Genomic DNA, 27,540 nt, shown 5'->3' on the forward strand with positions numbered 1-27,540 from the left:
TTGCTCAATGGCAGTCATCGCCAGCGTGTCGTAGCAAAGCTCATGGCTGATCTGGTTGGGATACATACTCAATCCGTTAAGATGGCAGGAGAGAAATGGGCGTTAAATACGGGGTCGCGTAGGTTAACCTGCGAGACACGAAAACAGAAGAAAAGCGGGAATAGAAGGAAGACGGTGAAAGAGGAACGAGAGCAGCTGCGAATCCAAGCACGCATAGCGGCATACCCGCATGGGCGTTCGTGTCTGCATAGTGGGATGAATTCCGGTACAGCATGCAACGACAACGAATTGCTGCGTACTTTCGAAATTGCATCGGAAGTGAATAGTCAAAAATTAGAGAGGCTGTTACCTGACTAACAATAGCAGCATACAAAGAGCACAGTTAAAGCACCAACAAAGGAAGTGATAGTGCAGTCAATAGGAACGACGCAGATACAATTCCATCATCTTATTTGCGGCCTCTTCAATATACCTTTTTTCGGGGTTGCGTCTATGCAGAAGTTTTTAACGTGACACGTGTAGTGAAGATCCTTCTCAAAATCAGTCAACAAAGATGACACGACTATTTTTGACACTCCATGCCAGTATACCGGCCGTGTTGCGGAACCCTGTTACCATGGCCGTTGAATGAAAGTGCGCACGCTCTTTCATCCAGCGGCCGTGCCTGTAGTGCAATATTCATAACGAAAAATAAACCTATGCAACACGGTTCCGTTTGTGTTGAGGGTTTGCCCTAGACTCGTGCTGGTCTCCACCTTAAGCTATTGAAAATAACTAAGCAAGAAAGGAGACGCCAGTGTGTTTTACATAAAATTATCTATATGAGGCGCTATCGACGTCATCCGAGCCATTATTGGGAACTAACGGAGTGACCAGTGTCGTTCCTGACGTCACCAGACTATTAGAAAACCGGCTCTATCACACACTTGAGTGAGACAAATGTAAGCACACCACTATTCATGTTATAACAAACACTACCAAATTTGCAGAGACAATATGTATTAAAATTTTAATAGCAATTCGGCAATAAAAACAGTGATAATGCGAACTAATATTACAAAGTTTAGCTATAATACAAAGTACGCAATGCGAGGTCCAACGCAGGTAGCGTACGCACATTACGCCGAGGAACACATTTTCACGCAATTGGCTGGCAAGGAAACATTGCAAGTAGCTGTTTCTTTAGTACTTTTCCATTCTCTGCTTTCGGGAGGGAGTCCAGGAAGATGACTCCACCGTACAGGTACTTGTAAACCGCCGTTTGTCCTGCACACGGAAGCAGAAAAAAAAAGTTACGCCATAAAAACAACACATTAGTTCCTACTAATTGCTGTGCTGATAAATGCAATCATTGAATTCAAAGTTTTAACAACCACAATGAGCAAGGGGCGTGATTCGAAACTCTGAACGGTGATTACTTCCACGTTATTGCTAAAACACGTCAGGTACGCATCCATATAGCTACTACGATTGTATAAACTAAGTGCATCATGGATACGCAAATTTCATCAACTCGAACAACTTGCCTCATATCATGCCTACGTAATAAAAATGTGTGCATAAATTGCTCGGGCTGGTTACTTTAATACTGGATTCATGTACGTATGGAAAAAATACGACCATAAATTGAACTCGACAACGTAGATTCTCCCCCGGTGCGAGTTTCTTCCATTCATTCATTGAACTAAGCTTATGCTTTGAACCTTATCCGAGTGAGCTCCCACACACAAACGTCATCGAAATAGCCATCCGCACAGCACAAAAACTTGGCAGCGTATCCACGGAGTGAATAAAGGAGAGTGGGGCGAAGCATTCGTCTATCCATTCGTTGTTGCTTCCGTCCGTCCATGCGTCTATCTGTGTGACCGTCCATGCGTCCAGCCGCCCGTCCGTGCGTGCGTGCGTGCCTGCGTTCGTCCATACATCCGCCCCTACGTCCGTTCATGCATCCAACCATGCATCTGTGTGTCCGTTCGTCCATCTATTCAACACTCCAAGTACCTCCATCTCGCATCATTTCATCATACATTCCCCATCATGTACCGCCATCCAGTGGACATTCCAAGAACTAAGCAAGAGGTAGCACGCGCACACTTACTTACGGCTTGCGCTTCGTATCTACTTCCCATTTTTTAACCACCTCGAGTTCATTCATGGTATATACTAGTTCACTGTATTCATGGCACTGCGACCCAACGCTCGCTAAACCTTTCTAAAACTAAGGAGGTTACACCCAGCGAGTATAACGTAGCAACCCTTTCTTGTCAGATAGTGCTCAATGTACATGCCAACGGCTGCTAATGGCGATCGCAGTGTGCGCGTTAACTAAAAACCGAATGGTCCTGTCTCATTCCCCATTAGCAAGTATATTCAGCACTATTTTGAATTTTCATTAGGAAATCTCACTAGCACCACCTTGGAGGTCAAAATGTTATACTTGTTACATACTGCAACGGCTACGAGGGAGGAACGGGTGCCGCTATAAGGAGTTCCGCCCCTAAAAAACAGTTCTACAGCGCGGGCGAGGCAATGAAGGAAATAACAAATATGAATGTTTGTATAGTTACGTGAAATCTGCTGTTGAAGTTAGATGCTAGCGTTGTCAAAACACTCCTCACACTGCTTACATCATTCCTCATATCCCATCAATTGCTACGCTATGCTCTACTATGCTATATTTCACCCTCTATTTCTTTCCTCACACTCGTCACTTCGCTGTCCTTTCCCGCCCCCTTGCTATACTATTCTACATGGCCGTATCATGCATGATTTCGCCTGACTGACGCTGTACATGTCTATGTGTTAACTTCTCCTTTTTCCTCACACTTTACTTTCTCGCACACTTACTATACAAATGTACTACACGCGACTACCTTCTCCTTTCATTTAGCTTACCACCCTTATTTCTCTTTTCCAGACCCTTGGAATGCTATGCGTATATGGCCGGGCCACATGTGGTTTTGTCAGCGTGACGACCTAATTAATTTGATATGTAGGGTTTAACGTCCCAAAACCACCATATGATTATGAGAGACGCCGTAGTGGAGGGCTCCGGAAATTTAGACCACCTGGGGTTCTTTAACGTGCACCCAAATCAGAGTACACGGGCCTACAACATTTCCGCCTCCATCGGAAATGCAGCCGCCGCAGCCGGGATTCGATCCCGCGACCTGCGGGTCAGCAGCCATACTAGACCACCGCGGTGGGGCAGCGTGACGACTTGAGACTACAGTACATCAAGACTACATAAACCAGCCCGGGCCCCCAGAGCGCTCCGCACTTAATATAAAGATAAATGGAAGAAGCGGCTTACCTGCGACGAGTTTCTTCAGTTCCTGCTCAATCACCTCGTGCGGCTCTGCGTAAGAGGCGTTGAGCACGACGCAAGCAGCGGGTGCCTCGCCGTACTTTGCGCTCGGCACGCCAACTACGGCCACCTCAGCGACTGCATCGTGAGTGAGCAGAATCTCCTCTAGTTCACTGGGTGCAAGTTGGGTGTCCATGCACTTGATTAGCTGCTTCAAACGCTCCACCATGTATATGTGACCCTCGCGGTCGTAGTAACCGAGATCTCCTGCACGACCAAACAGAAGTCGCCGATAGCAAACCATGTAACTTGTTAGCACAAGGGTATGGTATACTCACAAATTGCTTGTATTAAGAAGCATGTCGGCGCAGTTGATACTCCTCCTGCCCATTGACTGCGGGAGTTGAAGTACCCGCTTCAAGCTCACTACAGTCAACTCTATGAAACACCTTAGCCTACTTTACACTGAACTAGATCGTAAGCCTGATCTTTAACATCGCTCTTTTTTTTGCCACACTCAAGTGCGCTTTTCTTTCCCTCTTAGGAAACCTTTCTCGAAGAGCAATACCAAAACTACAAGAAGCCCCGCAATGGAACGATGCGAACTAATTTGGGCTATAGTGGTCCCCTTTCCACGTCAATCGTGTACAATGTTGTTTGAAACTTTTAAATAGAGGTGCCACATTTAAGCTGAAACGAAACCATGCGAGCTAAACAATATAATGCTGCTCCCTTTAGGACCACTGAGGGACTCGGGGTAGGCTCCCCTGGTTGAGCAGTTTATCGAAACGTAGAATGCATTACTGATCTTCAACCTTATGTGTAACGCGCACACCGCAGTGTTACTTGTGACATGTGCTGCTGAGAGTTGGTTGAGGCTCAGCGTCTGGCAGCTGCACTAACCTTTATTCGAGCTGTGCTTCTGTTGTTCCGCCGTGCGTGCTTCCACCAATACGTTTCATGACGACCCTTATCTGTACGTCACCTTGTGTGAGCCCGTAGTGCCCATTCACAGAACCAACTTGTGCGGTTTATGTCGAGACAAAAACGTTCAATCTGGATTATTTGCACACTACTCGGCGATTTATTTTCGAAAATCAAACCGATATTTCGATAACGCATGAAACGTAATTGTGACTATGCGGCTCTTGGCACTTTGAAAGCTTAGATGATTTTGTCAGCAATAACGCATAACTGGTACAACAGTCAACATACAAAAGTACTTGCTTTTAGAACGAAAAAGTTGAGATGTGCCCGTTTAGGTAGAGGCCAACTTCACTTCAAAAATATAGGCTACTCTACTGTGCGATGAGAGTGAACGTTAAAGAACACCACATTTCTGGAACCCACCAATTTCTGGAACCCTCCGCCATAGCATCCTTCAGTCTTACGTTTATGTACATATATACCAAGGTAATAAACATATGCCACAAATATTAATCTGGCCGGCTCGTTCTGCACCAATATTGTCAGCGAAATTATCCGGTATCCAGCGCCCAAAACAAAGAAAGAGCCGAGACACGTGGCTTCGCTAAATCCAACTGGAACCCAGCTCATTAACCAATACCTCACCGTACCACATTAATGCGTTACATGGCATTGTGCGACGCTAATTGCGAAACCTAAAGAATTCGGTGTGCTGTGCTTAATGCTACACGTTGAAATTTTAGCACTCATTGTCTCTGCGTGCCCCGAGACAAGCTGTCTGGCCCTGTTTCGTTACCGAGTGAAGTACCGCACACACAAAAACTGTCAACGCCAACTCGAAAGTAAGGTTTAGGCAGAATAAAGTAAGCGAAAAAAGGAAGTTCAGCCAAACGTGCAAGAACACGTTTTAGCTTTGTGTATGCGTTAGTGTTCCAACAGTCTCGAGTACCTGTCCGTAGCCACCCGTCGATGTCGAGCACTTCCGCCGTTTCCTCGGGACGGAGGTGATAGCCCTTCATGACGTTGGCACTCCGGACGCAGATTTCTCCATGCTCGAACGGCTCCAAAAGCTTTCCGCTGTTCATGTCCACCACCTACGACACGTCAGGCAGACACGCCGTCACCGCACGCACCACAAGGCACCGAACTCCTTCGTACGCCTTTTATAGCAGGCTCGAATGTGTATACGCTACCGGCACGTAAAGAAAATATTGACTGAAACAAACAGTCTTAATGCGGTATAAGAAAGTAAGGTGGGGGGGAGGGGGGTGACGAACTTTATCCTGCGCTGTAAAGAATATAGTCTGCACTTATTCAGCTATCGTAAAATATGCGCCGGCATTCTCCATGGCTTTTGCCTCCTTTTACATGTTCCGATTCTCGTTTGCCGTAAATTCTACACTGCGCGTTCTGTCTGCTGTATAATACAAACAAGCTGACAGACTTCCACAAGTATTAAAGCCCATCGTTTGCCAACAGAATAATGTCACACCACCCTGTACGCGATGAAACTGAACAGAAGGTTATTGGGAGCCAAATTTAACAGAATGAAAAGCACTACCACGATACCCAATAGTAAAGAAATGCCCATGGAGTTGTTTTCGCAGGTACTAGCGCGAGTGTGTTAGCGAACAAAAGCGGGTCTGTAACACTGACGTACACGACGACGCAATAGCCCTATACGTAGTTGGAAGTGCTCTGACGCCACTCCTCTACGTAGGCACCTGTGCTCCAACGTCGCCAACAGTAACGTGTGACAGATTCATTGCCAGATGTGTAGTTTGTACTTTGTTCATTCAATGAATGAATAAAGCTTGAGAGCAATATTAAAACATAGGCGGAACGCGCGCATGTTTTTTTTTTTTTTTCAGTGTAGATCGCAGCGAGATGAGACTAACCTCGCCTCTGTTTCGCATGCGTCCGTGTTTTCGTGCTTTCAGCACTGTGCAGACGCTACGCTTTACACCGAAGGTAAAATACTACACTACTGTACTGCACTTTCTCCACATAGTTCACAAAAGAGTCTTGTCAGTGCCACGCCAGTTTCTCTAGTGCTACAGGCGAATGACACTACTGATTTCGGTGCAGCGGTCGAATCGAGGGCAGGACTGCGGCCATGCCATATGCCTTGCTCTACTTGCACGAGATGAGAACTCGTTGAGTGCAGAAGCACAGCTGGCGCGAGCTGCACACGCCGAATGGAGGGCCAAAGGGCCGCACTGCTGAACTGGTGCAGACAGTGACGCCGAACTGAGGAGACTAATTTGACACCACGTTCCAGTGCTCTTTAGACTAGTTTATCCTCTCGAATTCACGCAACACTGCCCGATACAGCTAGTTTTGCATCCGCATAAATCTTGCACATGAAAGCTAAGGGACCAGCGAGGGAGTGTTCGGCATAACTTGGAGATGAAGCGCAGAAAACGCCGACAACACTGTTCGCGTCTCGAGGGCTGAGATAACGACACTAACCAAAAAAAACGAGTAAAAAGGGTGTATTTTTGTCCCACAACAATATCAGTCATCCGGCTGACCCGAGTTGCCTTTCTTGAAAACTCTGCGCAGACTACTGCCCTATCATGAATGCTATATGTAACGCTGACAACGCGCATGTTGTTCGTCACCTGGACGTACCGGGCGTGTGGCGATAATGCATGCAAAGGAACGCAATATAGAAGATTGTTGCGGGACAAAGATATGCCTTTCAACTCAACATTTTCTTAGAGTGGAGGCATTCCGCTCCCCCTCCCCTGCACCCCGGCCGAGGTGACCAGGGCCGACACCTCGGCGAATAAAAACAGGCAAGAAATTCTTGGCTTTTCGTAGCTTGTTTCACCAGTTCAACGACTTTTTGTTGGGAGGCAGGATCTGTACTCCGCAGCATGAGCTTCGCAGGCCTCTATATTTGAATTAGCACCTGTGGAGTTATCGCACTCGCACATTACGTAAAGTTGAAGCTCCCTCTCGCCCCTTGGTGCTTCCACGGACCGTCTTTTCTATCACCGGAGTGAACATGCTATGCTCAGACCAGATTTGTAAAATTTCCAGCTTGTACGTACCGCCATGTGACTGCCTCTCCAATGGTTAGGCTTCGAGCATTCGTACGCAGCCAAAATCTTTCGACAATCTCCATATAATTTTGCAGACACTCGCTGTCGTCCATATTCTGGCTGTCGGGAGGCTTTTGCAGTCATCCGGAAATAGAGAGCTGGGGCTAACTAGTAGGTCACTTCGTTGTCAGGAACGTACGTGTGGGCTATGGTCCAAATTAGGCTGATCTTTCTGTTTGGCGTTCTACCGGCCAGAACCTATGCCGGTTCCGGCGAGATCCTTTCCCAAAATACCCGATGGCCGTTTTTCTATCGCTAACAGTGAAAAAAGCTTCCGTTCTAACGCAAGCGAGCGTTATCGTAACTTTTGCAGCCGTTTCCGTGTTGCGGATTTTAATGGTGGCAGCCGATCTGGGGGCACCTCGGCTGTCGAGAACCGAGACGACCACCGCACCCGAGTTTTCCACCTATACCAACCCAGGGAGCGATGCGAAGATCGAGGAGCGCCTGCAGGTGGCGGCAGACACTGTCGGAAACTATACTGTCAGTGGTATTTCATGCTGTCGGTGAAAACCGGAATTTTGTTTTTAATCCCAATCTGCTCTGTTGCAAACGCAGCTGGGCATTGATTTGTGGGGTTTAACGTCCCAAAACCACCATATGATTATGAGAGACGCCGTAGTGGAGAGCTCCGGAAATTTTGACCACCTGGGGTTCTTTAACGTGCACCCAAATCTGAGCACACGGGCCTACAACATTTCCGCCTCCATCGGAAATGCAGCCGCCGCAGCCGGCAATCGAACCCGCGACCTGCGGGTCAGCAGCCGAGTACCTTAGCCACTAGACCACCGCGGCGGGGCAACAGCTGGGCATTGAACACCAGGGTGAAGGGAAAGCAGTTGCAAAGGTGAATGAAATCAGAATTTTGGGGCTCTTTATTCAGGAGAGTGGCTATATTGATGGTACAATGAAACAAAGACTAGAAGTGTTTGCCACGCAAGCCCTTAAAATATTTAAAAGGCTTGTGCTGAAAAGACGCGGCCAGAAGTAAGAAGCTTTCCTAAATTCACCCAAGCACACGTAATAAGCCGCGTGTGCTATGTCACGCGTTTCTTGGACATCAGGTGATAAGGGAGGAGAAAACTAGGCTCGCTCATTAGACTGTGCATAAGGAGGGCCTTAGGTTCACCAATAAGCACGTCCACAGAGGAGGTCTTATCTGTGGGAGTGCACAATACATGGGACGAAATATCGGAGGCTGTCAGAATTGCACAGCTCGATAGATTAAGCCGGAAGACCACTGGCGGAGCTATCATCGGGAGCTCGGGCACGTCATGCCTTCGTGACCTTGCTTGCACATAAGGTCACACTCGCGTGCTGAAGAGTGTAGAGAAGGTTACTCGGAGACGAGTGGCAAAAGTGTTAAGCTTGCCTCCTAGCATAATATCGCACCGCCTCAAACTGTTTCCTCAGCTTCTAATGCACGACTCATATATTCTTGAGGGATAAGGCTCTTTATCGAGCGCGCAACAATTTCCAATATATAAAATTGGTTATGCGACCTGATGAGGGACACCTTAAGGAGGCTCTTCACACTACACGATATCCATGCATCTTTAATCAGTTGTAGCGAATAGAGTAGCTGTGTGTTAGAGAACCTGTTGGTCATGCCGAAGGCCTGCGTTTGAGTCTCACTTGAAACATTGATTTTGGTGTGTTTTCTTTGAATCTTCACTTTTTGTTCACAAACAACGCTGACATTTCGTTCGCAACCAACGGCGCCGACAACTGAACGTCTGCGAAACAAGCTCTTTAACGCCATAGCGTTAGAATTATGCCAGGAGCAGATAGTTTCAGGTGTGAGTGAAAAGAAGGTTGAAACAAAAAGAAACTTACAAAAACTGAAGTCGTGTTTTTTACTCGTTTTAGTGAAATCTAGCGGCGACCGTGTTATTGTAGCGTATATAGCTCAATAACTCTACAACATGCTTTGGCACCATGAATGGAAGCCAGAAGGGGGCATCGTGGGCAACACAAATGAACAATAACAGTTCACTTGCCTTAACTTCACAGCCAGCGCAAGGAACTCCCATGTGTTCAACGGTTATTTCGTCTGCTTTGGTGGCGCTGACCAAGCCGAACGTCTCGGTCATACCGTAGAGGTTGGCTAGCGTTGACGGCGTCATCATGTCACACATATCGCGCACAAGACTGGTGGGCATAGTGCTGCCCGCGAACACCATCTTCTCCATGTGCGGCATCTTTTTGCCCGAGCTCTTTGCCTCGTTGATGAGCATCTGCATCTTCACAGGTACGCCCACCAGCACTGTGATCTGTGGGATCAAAGATGTGGTGAAAATTTTACTCGTTCTTTGTTATGTGTTGGGCCAAGAGAAAATTTCTCCTGTTACGAATAACTTGCAAGCAAAGTTTTCTTCGAATCCTCAAAGCACTGATTCATCCTCTCTGCGTATTGGTATCAATAAGCGGAGACTTTTGACGGAGTTTGCCTCCGCACTAGATTGGCCGATATGAAGGGCTGCGTATGGGACTCTAGGCGAAAATATTAAGCGAAAAGGAAGATCTTTTCACAATGAAAGAAAATTTACTTGTGGTCACCTGACGGACTGTGCATTGTTGTTGGCGGACGCGCACACGGTGCTGAAACGAGTTCATGAATTTTCTTAACCAGAAAGATTTTCACCGGGATCCGACACGGCTCCAGCGACTATCCGTGACGATAGTGACACAAAATATATACTCACAGAGCACAAAAAAAACTAAAAAAAACTACAAAAAAGTTCCGTCGCTGAGGGTCAAATGTACAGTCCCTCACTCCACACCGCGCGGCGCGTAATGACTCTGCAACAGACCGTTGTTCGGCATACTAGCAGTGGGCTATTCATACACCATTTACCATTCGCAGTACTCTGAGCTCGTTGGCACGCCGGCATCATCTCGTCACCTCGTGATGTGCGTACTTTGTACGTCTTGTGATTTCATCACAAGTTCGCGCTGAAGTTACGAGACCACTCGGTGCAGTGTCCGCATTTGAGAAGAGAGCGCGCTGCTCACACACAACGTTGTAACAACCGACATTTCGCGCTGGTCCTGTACATACTGAACAAGGATATACTTGTGCGTCCGCTGTGCGCGTTCTCTTGTTTGAGTAGCGCGCTTGGAGGGACAATTTGTTGCCCTAAAATCGTTTTCTCACCCTTGTGTTGAAACAATGCACAATGAACACTGAAGTAGCTTTGTGAAGACAAGTTTCACTTGCGTGTTATGCCAACGCTTATGACGGCGGGAACAATTTTTTTTTTTAGTGCGTGACAGAAACACTTGGTGAAGTGCCTTTTTGGGTTTGTGCATCGAAACTGCATACACTCCACTCCACCATGCGTCACGACAAAAATGACCTTATGCGTTTCTAGCATTTAGAGCCGAAGTGTTTGTGCAAGGGCAAAATCACCTCAGCTTTTATCACTGATCTACCTTGCTCATCGCGGAACGGGGAAGGAGTCAAGTGAACACAGAGTGCCTATGCTTCTAAGGTCCCATACGCAGACGAGAAGCATGACATTACACCACCAAGCCCGTTAACTTCCGAAAGACTTGCAACCAAAGCTTCCTCGTGAAAAACACTTGAAACACGTTGGAGACACGCGGCTCTGCTCCCCGTTCAGTCAATTGCATATGTGAGGCACACAGTTATTACCAACGGAATGGCATTATTGATCATTCAAAAGTTCGGGTTGAGAGTTTTTTTTTTTTTTTTGCACTGCGGACTTTCTTTTATTACACTTGAAAGTATAACCCAGCTTTAATCTTATCTCAATCACACAAAGCTGATCTATTGGAAGTGTTACATTTACCATTTTAATGTTTTATCTTGACTATTACCATGGTTCATAGCTTATGGTTCATAGCTCCACATAGCTATGAACCATGGTTCATAGCTTATGTAGAGAGGTGTCACTTTTATGTCATACCACCATTATGAATTACCGCGAGTCAGTGCCTGACCTGTATCCTCTTGCGCCAGCATCAACGTGCCTTTCACGGCGCCATCATCTAAGGCCCACACGCGATTAAATACTCAACATATGTGTTATATTTCGCCAGCAACAACTCAGCCTTTTCAAAGCTACATTTTTTTTGCGTTTTCAAGGTCACGTTTTTAAAAAAGGCCTATTCAAAGCAGAGCCTTGAAAATTATTTGTTTTTACTTTGTCTATTTCAAAGCGAGTCAATTGAAATGTGCAAAAAAAAAAGAAAACTTCGATGACGGAAGCAATGTTTACGCACCCCGTACGTCCGAACGACGTCCAGAAACCTGTCTAGTGGCAAGGAAGGCTCGCGCAGGATCGTAGTAGCTCCGTAACACGACGCAAAGATGTTGAGCGTGAAGCCAGATACGTGGGTTAGCGGATTCCAAGCGAGGTAAACATCGTCTTCCGTAATAAAGCCACACCTCCTGCAAGAAAGAAATTAGATTGGACCATGCCGTGAAATCACTTCACCCCTGTGTTCCAACATCACACTTGCTTCCGTCCAAGAAAGCCAAGTCAACACTATCGGGTGCTCCATTAAGGCCATCAAACTGCTGTTCAACGTGGCTAGTTGATTCGACAACTATCAAGAGCAACTAGAAATCTTCCATTCAAGGAAAATAAAGTGATTTATGAATTAGCTCACATAGTTTGTACTAGACGGGTGCTTACTGAACTGTTCACTTTAGCGACTTATTTCAGTGATAGATTAACTGGTGAAAGAATCAGCAGTAGCAATGCGATGTGTTAAGATTCCTGGAGAATATTTTTGAACTAGCGGAAGCCCAGTTTCTATCTTTTTTTTACTTGCAACTCAATCGGCGTATACAAGCATTTTTGCATCTAGCTCGCCCCCGTGAGCTAGACGCAAGATAGCCCCCGTGATCGGGAGTCAAACCAGTGGCCCAGCTCCCAGCAGTAGAATCGCAGAGTTCTCTTGATGAGTTACTTACCGGCTAACTTTTTTAAGAAGACCTTTTCCAAATTCATGAAACGTTTCTATCACTCGTGAATTGTCTCGGTGTGTTGACGCCCCCTTGATAAAAATCGGCACTTTTCTCAATGTAGATCAATACACAGCGAGTAACTGGGGTAGCATGCCATCACAGAACCGCATTCGCCTTAAACGCCGGTGAAGCAGAAGTGATATCAAGCCTACCCGTTAAGATAGGTTTGTTTCAATAATGCGTAATGCGAGACCATTTGTGCGCCCTATAAGGCTCATATTTCCCAAGAAAACTTCCTTTATGCGTGAAGGTCCTTACGACCTCACAATGCCCGACCATTGCCGTCGAGCGTCGCCATTGTCTCTAGTCGAAGCACATGTGCAACAGATCTGTGTGCAATGGCATCTACAGATTGCACATAAGGTTTAAAAAATGTTTTACATCATTATCTGTGCCCTATAACATCTATAGGCCTTACATAGCGCGCATGTGGTTAATAGATGAACAATCTCTATATCATTTTATATTCCGTCAATGGATCTTGGCTTTATCAGCACTTACTTCATGGACCTGCAGTATTTTTTTTAGTCACCTGAATGATGTAAATGTGGCTACGTAGGATCGGTGCGAGATTTCAACCCCTTTCGGCAGACCCGTGCTCCCCGACGTGTAGAGTATGACGACGATATCTTCGGCAGTGTCAACGGGCTCGTCCTCGCTGGGCCACGATTCGCCACCGGCATTTTGGAACCGAAGGACGTTCACGAAGCCAGGTATATCTGCGACTGCAAAGCCCTGCGGAAAACAAAGCCCCGTGAGAACCGTCGAACAGCGAAGCTGCGAGTGGATGCCTAGCGAGATGACGTGTTATAATTTCCCCGCTATATTTGAAATACGCGTGCTTACACTGCGTTGTCATTGTACTTGTCAATGTATTGTGTTATGAATGTAATTAATGAACGTATATTGCTTTCTTGGGATCTTGCGCCGCCACCTGCCATGATTTCAGGCTTCTTTATTATCATCGTGATCTAATATTTTATTAGCACCTCCGTGCCCATAGTATTGATGTTAATGCCATGAACGTCTGTCAGTGAAAATCAAAATTATAGCCCGTTTACATTTTAAACCTTTGACGGAAATAAGGCGGCAAAGATGCAAAACACTGCTTTTAGAGAGAACAAACCTTTCTACTCTTAAAGGCTGTCTGACATATGTTAAGCGAAGCTGCTCCCACCTTTATCGAAATCGTCTCCATGACCTGCGAGGCTTTAGATGAATTAGCCTCGTCCGTAAGAATCCATTCACATTTACTGTCTTCTATTTCGTACCGTAGTTCCCCTGAAAAACAGAAGGCAGTAGAAATTCAAGGAACAATGCGGGAGCAAGAACAAAATGCCACTAAGAATAGAGCAATAACAATGCCCGTCTAACAGATAAATTGCCACACGTTAGAAATATAACGTAGGAACGTTGGGCTTTACTTCTGTTTAGACTACAAAAGATTGTACAGAAAAAGTAGTTCGATTAATGTATGTCTCCTTGGTGAACTTGAAGACGGGGCCATATCGGGGGCACAATATTGACGCCATCAAGCCCACACGCATCTGTAATACATGCCCTATACTTTCTTGCCATGATTGTCTGTTAGATCTCATTGTCCGACGAAAAAAAACGAGGCCTTAATTATACACTTCTTTCCTTCATTCATACCCAGCGTCTTGTTCTAGCATACTCTGTGCCTTCAGGTAGTATAAGAGAGAATATTGATCCGTTGTCAGCCCGGAATAAGCTCACGCGGCGCCATACAGGTAGATAAAGAGCGATCCACACTGGCAGTCATGGCTACTAGTGGCACTGACTGACGCTACCACGTTTAATTGACATATATAAGCCACATAGCCACCGTGGTAGCTCAGTTGATAGAGCACCGGACGTGTTATTCGAAGGTCGCAGGTTCGGTTCCTGGTCATGGTAAGCTATCTTTTCGTCCACTTTTCTTGCTCCACGGTTACATTACAATTACTTGTAATAACCCCTATAAATTCTTTGGCATGGTTGTTACACAGTATTATTGAGATCGAACAAAGAAAAATGAGCCCGTAATTGTACACTTGTTTTCTCCATAAACACACAGAAATATAAACACATATACACACATATACATATATATGTGTGTGCGCGTGCGTGCGTGCACATGTGAACACGTAGAAAGTAGGCGCACTCACTTTCAACGAAGGCAGTCTTGGCCATGACTAGCGTGCCACCGGCAAATACGACGCCCATGCAGGCAACGATGTTGTCGAGGGAGTTTCCCAGCTGGCAGCATACTTTCGTACCTTTCTTCACACCCTCTCGGGAAAATCCCGCCGCGCTGCGCCGTATGCGGTGGAGGAGCTCAGCGCCAGTCAGATGAGCGTCGACGTCAATCTGCGATGTCAGCAAGGAGCAAGCTGGGTGGGCACCCGTGGTGTGCTGCCGGAAAGCTCCTACTGCTTTTCCCCACATCTTTCTTTCAAGAAATTCAACCGCTTCTTCAGATAATGAGGTGAAAAGGCAATTGGAGTTTCCAGCAGCCTTGCATACAAATTTTTTGTCAGAGTATACTTTTGAGACTATTACGAAAACGCATAGTAAAAATCGCAGATTTCATTATCGTCATCTGCATACTACTTATTTATCTACCTATTTCATTACATCAAATGCAAAAAAACAAAGTGGTACCAGAAACAAAAGACTGCATATTCATTAGAATTTAACATACAGAAGCAGTTGGAGTGGGGACTATGGCGACTATGACGTTAATGTGTGCCTTCTTTTGGGAGGTAGTGGCCAAGTACGACACCAGGGTGGCCAATCCTGCTCTGGTGAGGGTGTGCATTACCGGCTGTGGTCGCCAGCGAGACCACACCCCAAGCCTCATACGTCATTCCATCATCGCGCTGTTTTTTTTTTTTTTTTCATCCAATTTCTGGCATCAGGATTTGAAACACGAGCCTCTTGCATGTGAAGCTGATGCTCTGCGCTTAAGTAGGGGGTTGTGTCGCACTTCGTTAGCATTCGAATTCTACATTGACTGCGAATTAGTTTCCAACTTCACCTTCCTCGCAGCACACGTGGCCTTCCCGTAATTATAGAACTTCTTGGAAGAATAATTGACTTCGCTGCTCTATAGCTGCTTGGAACACAGACGTTACTTTGAATGGCATTTCAAGGTTATTCCTCTCTTCGGTTGATTATTACCCTACTTGCCTTTATGTGGAGGAAAAAAATCTGTCTAACTGAAGTTCCTGCTCGCAGTGCTTGGAGTAATGCTACGTTATACTTGGATAGCGGGTATGAACTTGTGTATGAAGTCTTCTCTGCCTACGGAGACATGCTTTGGTTTGCCCTACCCCTCATTGATAAGGAGGTCTATGTTTTATGAACACTCCAGTATTCCAAAATAATGGGTTTTATACGGCTTACGGTCTTTAAACTTAAGTTTCTGAGAATAGTTTACTGCGATATAGGTCAATTTTCTGCAGCCTAAAGCCTATTAGAATTATAAGTACCGTTTTCTCTAAAGGGTTCTCTCTTTGTACCACGGCGGGTACCTCGGAATATAATGCCTGGTGCACCAGTAACTATAGGCGGATGCTCGGCTGCTAATTCAAATAATTGCGTTTACTGCCAACCACAGCAGTTGCCAGTCGATGAAGGCACAATGTTAAAGGCTCGTGTACCTCACAGTTCCCATATATACATATGTATATACATACACATACACATATATTCAACGTCTCCACACCATACTGCAAGAGTAAGAACCTCTATAAACTAAGAAGTTCAAGGCGACAAAAAACCAAGCAGAAAAGAGTGCTTGCTTGTTGATTTGTAACAAAGTAGCAAGAGATTAAATGAAGGAGGCGTTTTACAGACTTGAGTCCCATAGTCCAAAGTCTGTGGGGGAACCGACGATAAAATAGCATGAAAAAAATACAAGGACAAATGGCAAGACAATGTAGTATTAACAGTTATAAAACAACTATATAAAAATAACGAAGTAGTAAAACGGTAATAACCACAACATCAATGCAATCACTTAATCTCAATTCAAAGAGGACAACATATGAGGACAACATATACAGGTTACCTAAAGACTATATTTGGTGGAATAGAGTTTGATGATGAAATTGCTGTGAATCACCATAGCTGAGTACGAAGTACTCATTTTTGTCTAAACAAAATAACTTCATATCATAATTAGTGAAACTCGGGGTAGTAATTTTGTTCAAATGTGAAGCGAGTGCGGTTAGTGTTTATTGGTAAGTCACAGTTGATGAGGTCGAAGGGTAGCCGACAGTTAACTATCTTCAAAAACAAGCAAGTAGAATTAAATTCAAATAACCCATTAATGCACAGAATGTTGTCCAAGTAATGAAATGGTGTTTGAACGACGAGAGCTGAAAATGGTAATGTGGATAGCTTGGTTCTGTATGCGTTTTACAGATGAGATGGATGAAAGATAGGTGGCCGCCCAGATAGTTGTGCCATAGTTAGAATGACTATGGATAAATGAGAAGTGGAGTGATAATGCATTAGTGGAGAAATATGGCCTAGCTTTAATTATTGCGCGAATACCAAAAACTGCCTTTATGTCTAGCAAGTGTAGACCAAAGTTAAGCATTACGTCTAAATGTACGCTCAGAAAGAAAACAGTATCACAAGCATAGATTGTATTAGGACCCATAGTTGTAGCAGCAGGGGTTAATGTTTTTGAGAAGATCGGAAAACCATGAAACGAGTTTTATAGGGGTTTATAGTTAGGTCATTATTGTTACACTATAGAAATGCTTCGCCGAGTACAGAGCTTATTTTTGGTATTAAAGATGGAACTGATTTGGCCTTACATGATACTGTGGCGTCGTCAGCGTACAAAACGCAATGTGCAGGGGATATGACTTCAGGTATGTTATTAATATGAATAATAAATGAGAGGGGACCGATAGTGGATGCCTGGTAAATATCTTCATTATCAATCTTGGTGCTAGAGTAATAACCACCTGTAAAGACCATATTTTTGTTCGGTTGAACAGGTAACTTTCCGGAAAGTTTAAAAATGTTCCAGTGATATCGTAAGATTCTAACTTATTGAAAACAATAGAATGATCGAACGTGTCAAAGCGTTTAGTTAAATTCAAAAAGACTGAACTTGAGAAGTTATAGCTATCAATGGAATGTTTCATGAAGTCTGTCAAAAGTAGCAGAGCATGGTCGATCTTCCAATATGAAAAGCAAACTGGAAAAGTTTAAGAATATTAAATTTCGAAAGATAAGCAACGCTTTACAAACAGATTTTCAGCTACCTAATTATGGAAAAATAAAGATAGGCGTATAATTTTATTATATTCCACGTCTTTCCTGAAAATGTGTATAATTTTCGCATAGTTTAATGAGTCAGGAAAAGAACCCTTAGAAAAAATGAGATTGATTATATGGGTTAAGGGCTGAGAATTGAGCAACCATCTTTAAAAATGATGGAAATATATGATGTCACCTGCTTCACACCAACTTTACTAAAATGCCAGTTACCCTCCAAATAAAAGGAGTTATGATTAAAATTACCATGTTGAGTGCGTTTCTGAGAGAACTAATCTGCCTCTTCACTTAAGTTATCGGCATCTCCCTACTTAAGGGAGACTTCGTTGTTGAGATAAGTTACACAAGGCTCTTGGCTATTACATAAGCAATTCTTATACTTGAAACTGATGGACTGCTGCCAATATATACTCGTTCAAAGAGCTGCTTCCCAAGACCCCTTCCGTTGTCCCCGTTTTCTGCGCGAGGGTTTCATTGCATGAAGCCAGAAAGGCGGTGGGTTAACGCCTTTCTGGCTTCAGACGCGCGAGTTCAGACGTGCGAGTACATCGTCTAGTTGCTTATTTCCTTTGTGTTCTGCTCCGCTATTTCACCGTGTTCTACCGCAAAAACTCAGCTCCCCGTGCATTGGACAAACTGGCGAGTTGCTCCGCCTATAGAGTGTGTATGCCAACATTTGGGGCTTTTTTTTTTATCTGAGGGCCGCCATGGTAGAATTGTGGTTACGGCGCGTGGCTGCCGACCCGAAGGTTTGGTAGAGACCGATGTACTGCGCGATATTGGTGCATGTTGAAAAACACCAGTTGATCAAGACTTCGAGAGCTCGCCATAACGGCGTTCCTCGTGATCAATGTTTTGGGGTATCGCGAGAGTGAATTAGGACAAATCAAACATAAACGATACAATTTGGACCAATTACCTCCACAGATATGTGCCGAGAGCCAATGCGCGCAGTCACCTCCAGTATTCACACAGATACATCGATACATCCACTCTAATTAGTGATAATGGAGTGCCACCGCATATATTCCAGTATGTGAAAGCTTGTGCCCAAAAAACGGGGTGCAAGCACGTTCATTATCTTGGAAAGCGACATTGTTTAGCAGTATTGGTGCATACACGTCTGTAAAGCGTTTACGTCGAGCTCAACGACAGCTGTCGGCATCTGTTTACGTAATATTAATATCTGGGGGTTGTACGTTCGAGAGCTACGATACGATTGCGAGAGACGCCGTAGTGGAGGGCTCCGGAAATTTCGACCATGGGGTATTTAACGTGTACCGACACTACACAGTACAAGGGCCTTTACCATTGACATTTTTTACGTATATGGCCTATGAATTCAGTGGAAGACCGCAAGGACAAATAAGCTTTCAAGAATGTTGTAATGCTGTCGACCACTGACTTACGTTACGAAACTACTAAGGATATCCATAGAGACAGACGAATTTCTCGTACACTGGGATGCTCTTCGAGTCTGGGCATCCTTATCGCCGCAGATAGAGGGTACGCTGCTATAGTTCCACATGTCAGATTCCGGGTAGCGTTGTGCTGCTTCGTTAGCGATTAACATGGTATGAACATTGATATTCGGCTGATGGGGCGTTCCCTCACGTTAAAGTAATCTTCTTTGCCCACCCGTCTGTTTGTGTTATGTCTTCGTTTTCTTAACAATACCGACATTCCTTCACAGTGCACACCGTCAGAACTTTGTGCATTTACGTTAGCAATTTCTCATGCAAGGTCTGACTTCATCAAGCTTGTTAGCAAACTGTATCGCTGAAGCATACTACAATAGGCTTCGAGAGGAGTAACCACCCCAGATTTATTAGAAAATATAGTTGCAAATAGAACCTAAGCGACAAGTGGCAGTTAGACTGCGATTACGAAGACTTAAACGTGCCAGAAAGGGTGCAAAACAAAGTTCTACGTATCGTCTCGCACAATGTCAGCTTATCGGCCAAGGACAAGTGCAAACGGCTGGAGGCTTATCGGTTGCCAACTCTCAGCCTGGCCCAGTGGAGAAGCACTGGTAAACGCAAATGCGCGTATTGCGTCATGGAACGGAATTACGTACTACAATAAAGCATTTCCGCAATTATGAAGCCACGCATGCCAATTAGCTCGAACAACGTTTGAGCCATGGTCACTTCACGCGTACAGAACTTGAACCAGGTGTCCAGTAATCTACACTTAGTCGTGCGGGGAGGTTAGCTGCGCTGAAGAAAATAGTATGCACTAGATTATTAAATACCGTAGCCTGGAAAGCGCTACATAATACGTTTCAACTTGAATTATACACATTCACAGCGTATTTTTTGCTCCCCCTTATGTAATGCCCTCGGGCCTTTAAGGATGCAATAAATGAAAAAAAATATATACAAGTACCTTCAGAGTAGAAACAGATGTTTCATGCATCTTGGCAAGGAACAGAACATGAGGAAACTGTAGGAACAAGTTTTTTATGCTGCCATTGACCACGTTTTTTAAAGTGATGTCAAGTTGTTGAAAATGCAGATTCATGCTCACCACGATAATAGAACTACATAAATGGTGTGGCGAAGTATAGTTATCGGGACAAACAATTCCACTTAGAAAAAAAAATAAGGCAACAGGTGACAGCATCCTTCTCGTTTAACCCTCACGCAGCGCCAATCGAGTAACTTATTAAAAAAAAGAAAGAAAAGAACAGTAAAAAACTAAGAAAAAAATGGCCCTGTATATGCATGTTTCACTGCAAATGTCGTTGAAAGACTATAGTCTTGCGTGTGGAGAGAGAGAGAACAAAATGTTTATTTGACGTTCTGTGCGAGAAAGTCGGCCAATTGTATTCTGGAAGCGCTGTGTTTGAGTCGATTCCTGCAACGAAGGCGAACGAGCGCATCGAGGCACGTTAGACACGAGCGCTATCTGGCAGTTACCTTCGAAAAAGAAGCAAGGCCCGCGCGCACACGAAGAAACATGCGTGCCTGTCTCGGAGGCGATAAAATGTAGAATGCAAAGCGACGGCCAGGTGCCACCACCGTGTCGTCTTAGCAAAGCGTTGGATACTCTTGCCTTTTTGAACATCGCGTTGCACTGTCAGCGCAGCGTGATTAACGCTACGGTCCTTAGGCCTACTTATGTGTGCCTTCTCTAGTATAAAGACACACATACGAAATATTGACTTGTTATAGTGCTTCAGATATGCACAATAGTTGCCTTTTAATTGACAATCGCTGAATATCGCAGTAAGTATGAACGCTGAAAATTGAGCAATATTGGTCAGCGCTGCGGATAGAGTTGGTGGTTTGGGGCATTGATTGATGCTGTTTGGGGTATCGTTACGGCGGCGAAACAGACAGACCAAAATTTTGGCATCAAAGGTCCCCAAGGAAGACTATCGTCTTTAAAACTAAAGTTAACCAAGCATTGGCTCGGTTGGCTACCTCCTACTGTAGTGGGGGAAAGCAGGAATAATGAATGAGAGAAAGAAATAGCAAGAAAGGCACCGGCACATTAGAGTGCACCACTTTTGTTGCATTACAGCCAAGCAAGACCAGCGCTGGCGCTCTCGAGTATCTTAGCAGACGGCGTAGTATATCTCCCATGTGTCCGTATGCACCGATATCCTTCGATGCGTGGCCTCACTGAGACGTGTTCGCCAGAATAGCGGGCGGCAGTGTACAATCTTTTTTCCGAAGTTTCTGCCTCGACACATCGTCTGCCAGGACCCATTGCACCTATAAAAGTGTTCCCCGAGAAAATTATATATCCTTGATTTTCCATGGGAGACGTAAATATGTTGCGCTAAAAAAAAAAATTGACGAGTTGGCTAAGCCCTGTCCCGCCAACAAATATGGCATAGCACCCCCAGTGCAGGTGTATTTTGCTTTATTTACTAATCAAATCCTGCGGACACGTAGTGCGAGCAATAAAATGATACAATAGTGAACATGTTGAAAAAAGAATAAACGAAACAAGAACACTAGGTAATACGTTTCTGCGCCGCCTCGAAATTCCTCCAACGGTCAAGGAACTATTACTTTCTCGCTGGGATATTCTCGTCACACGTTGCGACATCGACATCGTAACGCGACTTCAGTCTACTCCCATCAGTTCCGATCAGTCTGTTATAACGCGTTGATATGCCAATGTGCACCCGTACTTTTCTTGCTTGTCTGTCGTGCGCAGTAAAGTATTTGTTTTGTACGTATCTGCACTTGCGGGGAGAACATCGTACAGACGACAATCTAGAATTTTTGATAATTGATAATGTGTTGTCGCGCTCAACGAGTTGAAGTACGACAACGCTGCGTGTATAGGCTCACGTGTTTCTTGAAGTAGCAAGCGGTGAGGCGATAATGCCTATAAAACAAAATGAAAGCGAGAAAACAAAACTTATCTCGTCCTCGCGAGCTCGGAGTGGCTCAGCAATACCGGAGTGTCTAGTAGCGCGAATTTACAAGATAATGTAGCCGTTACGCATCTCAGGTGTTAACCTCACCTTACGACACTGATTGTACATCAGTAACGTCTCATCAAACCGTCCCACAGGTTTAGACAGACCACCACAATCTTTTAAGTGGAATCTGTCTACAAGGACGCATGTATCCATGCATACGTTCGTGGTCTGTCCTTTCGAACTCAAAGACATGTATGTATACAAATTCAAGGTCGCCTCGTTCTGAAAATTCCCAATTTTACTGCTTTAGATGATGAAACCAGGAATTGATTATGGAATATTTCAGTAAAGGAATCATTTTAACAACCTAGAGACCAACATGCATTTATACAAATACACCATTGTGCATGCATTTCACCCCCGTGTAAATGCAACCACCACGTTTCGGTATGCCCCCGTCCATGAGTTTAGTAGCGGAACACTTGGTAGCCGAGTGAAGACCACGCAGCTGCAGCAGAAATGAAGACAGCGTGGTTCCGATTGCTGATTATCATCGCGTTGACTGATCTTGCAAATTCAAGTAGCTTTCTATTTTAAGCAGTTTTATACCGCAGTTAAACGCTTCAGTACAACCACCGCACAGCCTACAAATTTGGCGCGTGACATGTTTCAAGCAACAGAACGCTATAGCAACTCGCTTGCTGGGCCTGGAGTGTATGAGACTCGTATGTTTTCATTGCAAGGAGGCCGATGCCATGGTAAGGTTCACCGCTTATAAAAAAAAAAGTATATCGGACGACGTATATGGAGCCCATACGCTCAGCATTGCACTAATGTGCTCGGAAACGCACGCAAACACTACTGGAAGCAATCGACCGCAATACCTACTCGACAGAAGCGAGTGAAACTTGCACGGCAGCACTTCTAACTGGTGACAAAATTTATTGTTTATGTTTGACTTTCACAAACTTTCCAGTTGATTATGTGGGATGGCATACGGAAAAATTGTGTTATATCGCATCTAACTAAACGTACATGTTTGCATGTGTTGGTTCGATTGTAAGGTGCCGCCTATGGCTATCCCATTTACCCTGAGAAGTCACTTTTATGAACGTTTACTGAGGTAGCTACGAGCACCATAGCTAAATTCTAAGCTTATCACGTTTCGTTATAGTTAGGTTGGACATAGGATTGTACTAGAAAAACAGCGGTGCTATTTTCGTAGAGAGAACCTCATTAGAAAAGGATATGAAACAATCTGCGAGACGTAAGTCGCACAGTAAACCAGTTCTCTCGCGGTAAACTTCAAATGCCGCCTCGCAGAGCATGCGCATTTAGCTATTCAAATCAACAAGCGCGAGACAAAGATAGCCGCCAGATTCAATGAGTGTCGAGGCCTGTGTACTCACAGCGATCACCTTGTCGGCGTACTTCTGTAAGCGGTCGCGTATCAGCTGGGGCGCAGAGATGCCCTCGTAGTCGTCGAGTGTGAACGGCGACTGCAGGACGCCATCCACGATGCGGGCAGTCATTGTGGTCCTTCGTCAGCGTTGTGTAGAGGCCTATAGGAGGATGCGATGCGGACAGTGGTTTCAGGTGATTAAAAAAGATATCTTCAGTGTGGGGTCTGTCTCTTAGTATTTGCTAAAGGATATTGTCTTCGAGCTGGAAGCAGCTGGAACATCGAGTTAAGCAACTTCGATTATCGAAAAAATATATACAAAGGTCGAAAAGTGCATTTCAGTATGTACCAGTGAGACACAGGACAAGAAAATTTCTGCGAACTGTGCTTTTAGCTAAAATATTTAATTTAAGACCCTGTATATAGTGAAACCTTTATGTACATATCGGTCAAAAAAATTGACAGGGAATGGTCATTCGAAACAAATAACCGGAAACAGCAGAGAATCTCCAAGAAACTTGCTTTCCTACGTACCACTTCCACATCACAAAAATGAATGTTATCCAAAAAAAAAAGAAGGGTATAGAGACCCTCCATTACTGAAAGGGGGTGAAGTGGAACTCCGATGGTACCTGCAAGACGTTTACATGAGCTTGGAGAGCTTTGACTTAATGGTTTCTACTGCAGTTCATTGGCTCGCAGCATCGCCAATGGTTCGACAGCACCAAATAATTTCACGTACAAATGTACGAGTCTTCACGCTTCTGCAGACAATATCACACGAGGACCGCTCACAGAATAGCAAGTATGAACTTCGGTCCCACCCAATCAATGAAAACCATTTATATGCAAACATGACATTACGTATACACACTCATCGGGAGAACTACAGTGCTTGCGTACCTAAATTACAGCAGAAACAAGAAACTTCACTGCCATGCCGACAGTTGAGAAGCATCTTTTACATACGATAAATAGTTCTGGGGTCACGAAGAACCGGTTCCGCAAGCACATAATACTTTCATGCATACTACATCCGTACTCAGAGTGCCCTGTACACGCCATCAGAACAACTAAATGCTGAAATGTTGGAATTCACATCTGTGTTGACACGCTAAGTCCGGGAGTACATTCAGAGATTTTTGGTTAATTACAATGGCACACACGAGCAAAAAAAAAAAAAAAGAAGTCATCGGTGCATTAGTCCCTGCAGCGCTGTAAGGGTCGGCAATTCCGAGAAGCCCCGAAGCTGACAGTAATAAAGAGGGTTTTGGGGGCCTCAAAATCCCGGACTGCACGAGTTCATACGGTTATAACAATAACGCTAAGAAAAAGAAAACGGAAACAAACACTGATGCACTGCGTGTACCTTGTCCTTCATTGCGTATATACAGCCGCAAAAACCCGGACACTTCCCTGCATTCCTATAGCGTATAGAAAAACCTAAACCAGTCTAACCAATATGAACGTGTTGAAGTAGCTACTTTACTTAAAACAAGTTTCGCGCTATCAAATTGCTGTCGGGAGGCAGAAAAATCTGCGTTATTCACTAAAAAAAATTATAACCTGTTATTGGGAGAAGCGCAAAGATATTCTTCGTCGTCTTGAATGTGAACAATAATTTCCAACTAAACCAGCACCAAGCACAAGTCTGAAATACTTGTATGATAATACTGATGAATGCGTTTATATAAGCAATGTTCGTCTACGCTGTACAAGGAAGCTGCATGGACCATTTCTCTTGAAGGATGGGTGCCTCGGCCTCCGTTACAACTGCACGCACACGGCACAATAAACAAGGTGCGAGTTCGGGGGTGTAGTCAATTTGTTTTTTTCTGGGTGAGGGGGGTGAACCATACATTGTTAATGCGTTCATGCGTTTGCATGCGTGCGTATATATATACGCAAGAAAATTAATAAGGTGGGGGCAAAGGCAGCGTGAAAACCACCAACCCCCCTTTTGGTGCCCCTGGGGATCGAGTGTGGTCCCCGCGCTGCCATCAAATGCTTGCTTCCATGGTATTCATAGTTGCTCAGATTAGATTTGAACGGGCCTCTTTCGGTAATATTAAGCTAAATGCGGCTGCGCAAAACCGAGTACAACAGACTTTACGCTTCAACTGAACAGAACACTGTGTAGCATTGATATATGGCACAGGCAGGAACGCCAGTGAAAGAAGGGAAGGAAGAGTTGTTGCTGCTCGCGCTGGCTCCACTTGGCAGCTGGTCGGCTTTACCTCTGCGTTTTCCCCAATAAACGTGTCTTCGGTTCGCTACTAATATAATTGATTGATATGTGGGGTTTAACGTCCCAAAACCACCATATGATTATGAGAGACGCCGTAGTGGAGGGCTACGGAAATTCCGACCACTTGGGGTTCTTTAACGTCCACCCAAATCTGAGTACACAGGCCTACAACATTTCCGCCTCCATCGTCGCTACTAATATAGTTCTCTCGGTCTGCACAACGACGCGCAAGAGGTGATAGCCGAGACAGCAAATATCGGGAGGGAGTTTCAAAAGTACTGCTACTGAGAACCAACAAACAAGGCCGCTATGTTGTTCAGCCCACTTTGCAACCCTTATAGTTCGAGAACACTATTGTTAAGGTAGAAAAGCGCGCAATCAGCCTTGTGTGATGCCTCGTGTATACTACTGTACTCAGCTGTCGCAAACCTGCCCCAAGAGCAACGAGAGTGCATTGTTTATCTATAAAGCAAAAATCGAAAAAAAAAACATGAAGGAAACAGTATCAGTGACTATGTGTGTAGGTGGGCGGGGTAGAACGGGTGAGGGAGCGACTAAAGCCGACAGTAGCGCATACAGATAGCAACTGTCTCCTTCTTTTTCCTCTCGTTGGCTGTCTTCTTCTGCTTCTACTTTCCTTCTATCCTTTTTATCCCTCCTTCACCCCACCCCTATAAGGCACTGCGCCGTGTCGCCTGAAGGCAGACAGAAATTAGGTGCCTTTTTCCTCTTCATTGTAACCACTACCCAACTGCGACCTACATTCGCGAGAAGAGCACTTCAATTTACCTGGTTTCGGTGGGACGACAATGAAAACGCAATGTCGCATTTCGCGACACCACCTCGAAAAAACGTCAACAAAGTTTCCTCGCGCTACAGAAACTTCTGCCACCGTAAACTTATCGCTCTGTAAGATTTTAAATTGAAACTGTTAAACCACAAAACGTGGGGTATCCCGCATCGCATTTAGCTGTTCACAGAAGACCTACACACTAAAACACAAATTCTAGCGCTCCATTTAATGGCCGGTCAAATGCTGCGGCACAAGTTGAAGAAACCGCGCTAAAGCTTATAGAGACACATGGACTCACCTCCCGACACAACACGACACCTTCCGTCAGTGAGACAACGGCTAGGGATTCCTCGGTGGCCTCGACACTTCTGGCGCCGGCAAACGCGCACGAACGAGGGCGTACACACGAATACACACAAACGCCTCGAAATCTGCGTGTTTGTATGGCGCGTCGTTGTGGCACTGTCACGTGACGGATAAGAAGCTGGCCGGGATGCCAAGAAATAAATGAGGGGCGACTCGGGCGCCGCCAAACAAGCCGGTAAGCGAAGAAGCGATAGCGGGCCTTCGGCATCCGCTCGATGTCGGCGCGCGCGATGATCAAGCCGTGCGAAATCGCTCGCTGGCTTACGTCACCGTACCTGATCGGTGTCAATCGACTCCCCTCCCTTCCCCCTTTCTGTCGAACTTTCGCCTCAGTTTTCACGTAAGAGGCACCTGTACGCACGCCCCAACAGTCGGTCGCTGAGGTCGAAGCGCAGTGCTCCGAATGGCTGGAGGTTATACGAAGTTCATTGCCCTTGCGCTAAGCTCACAGCACTTTCCAATACAGAGTGGGGGGGGGGGGGGGACCGATATTCAGCGCAAAAATGTTCAGAGACAGGGTGAATTTATTGATATGTGGTGTTTAACGTCCTAAAATCACCATATGAATATGAGAGACTCCGTAGGGGAGGGCTCTGAAAATTTCGACCACATGACGTTCTTTAACGTGCACCCAAGTCGGAGCACAAGGGTCTACAGCATTTTTCGGCAGTGACAGAGTGAAGTGGCGTGGGAAAAACAGCGA

The 27,540-nt window shown here is 45.1% G+C and overlaps 1 protein-coding gene across 1 annotated transcript; it reads right to left on the reverse strand.

The window, feature by feature from the left end:
- Positions 1-982: 982 nt before the first annotated feature.
- On the reverse strand, positions 983-26,907 carry LOC142806560 (uncharacterized). The gene is made up of 10 exons (XM_075891275.1): positions 26,770-26,907; positions 23,438-23,590; positions 14,512-14,713; positions 13,521-13,624; positions 12,876-13,078; positions 11,593-11,761; positions 9,345-9,617; positions 5,184-5,328; positions 3,314-3,574; positions 983-1,266 (listed from the first exon to the last, which is right to left on the reverse strand). Exons 2-10 carry the CDS (start codon positions 23,558-23,560, stop codon positions 1,139-1,141), a joined length of 1,608 nt encoding a protein of 535 aa, XP_075747390.1. The 5' UTR covers positions 23,561-23,590; positions 26,770-26,907; the 3' UTR covers positions 983-1,138.
- Between the last annotated feature and the right edge of the window lie 633 nt (positions 26,908-27,540).

This window comes from Rhipicephalus microplus, chromosome 1 (genome assembly GCF_043290135.1).
Source record: "Rhipicephalus microplus isolate Deutch F79 chromosome 1, USDA_Rmic, whole genome shotgun sequence".
In the NCBI taxonomy this organism is placed as follows: domain Eukaryota; kingdom Metazoa; phylum Arthropoda; class Arachnida; order Ixodida; family Ixodidae; genus Rhipicephalus; species Rhipicephalus microplus.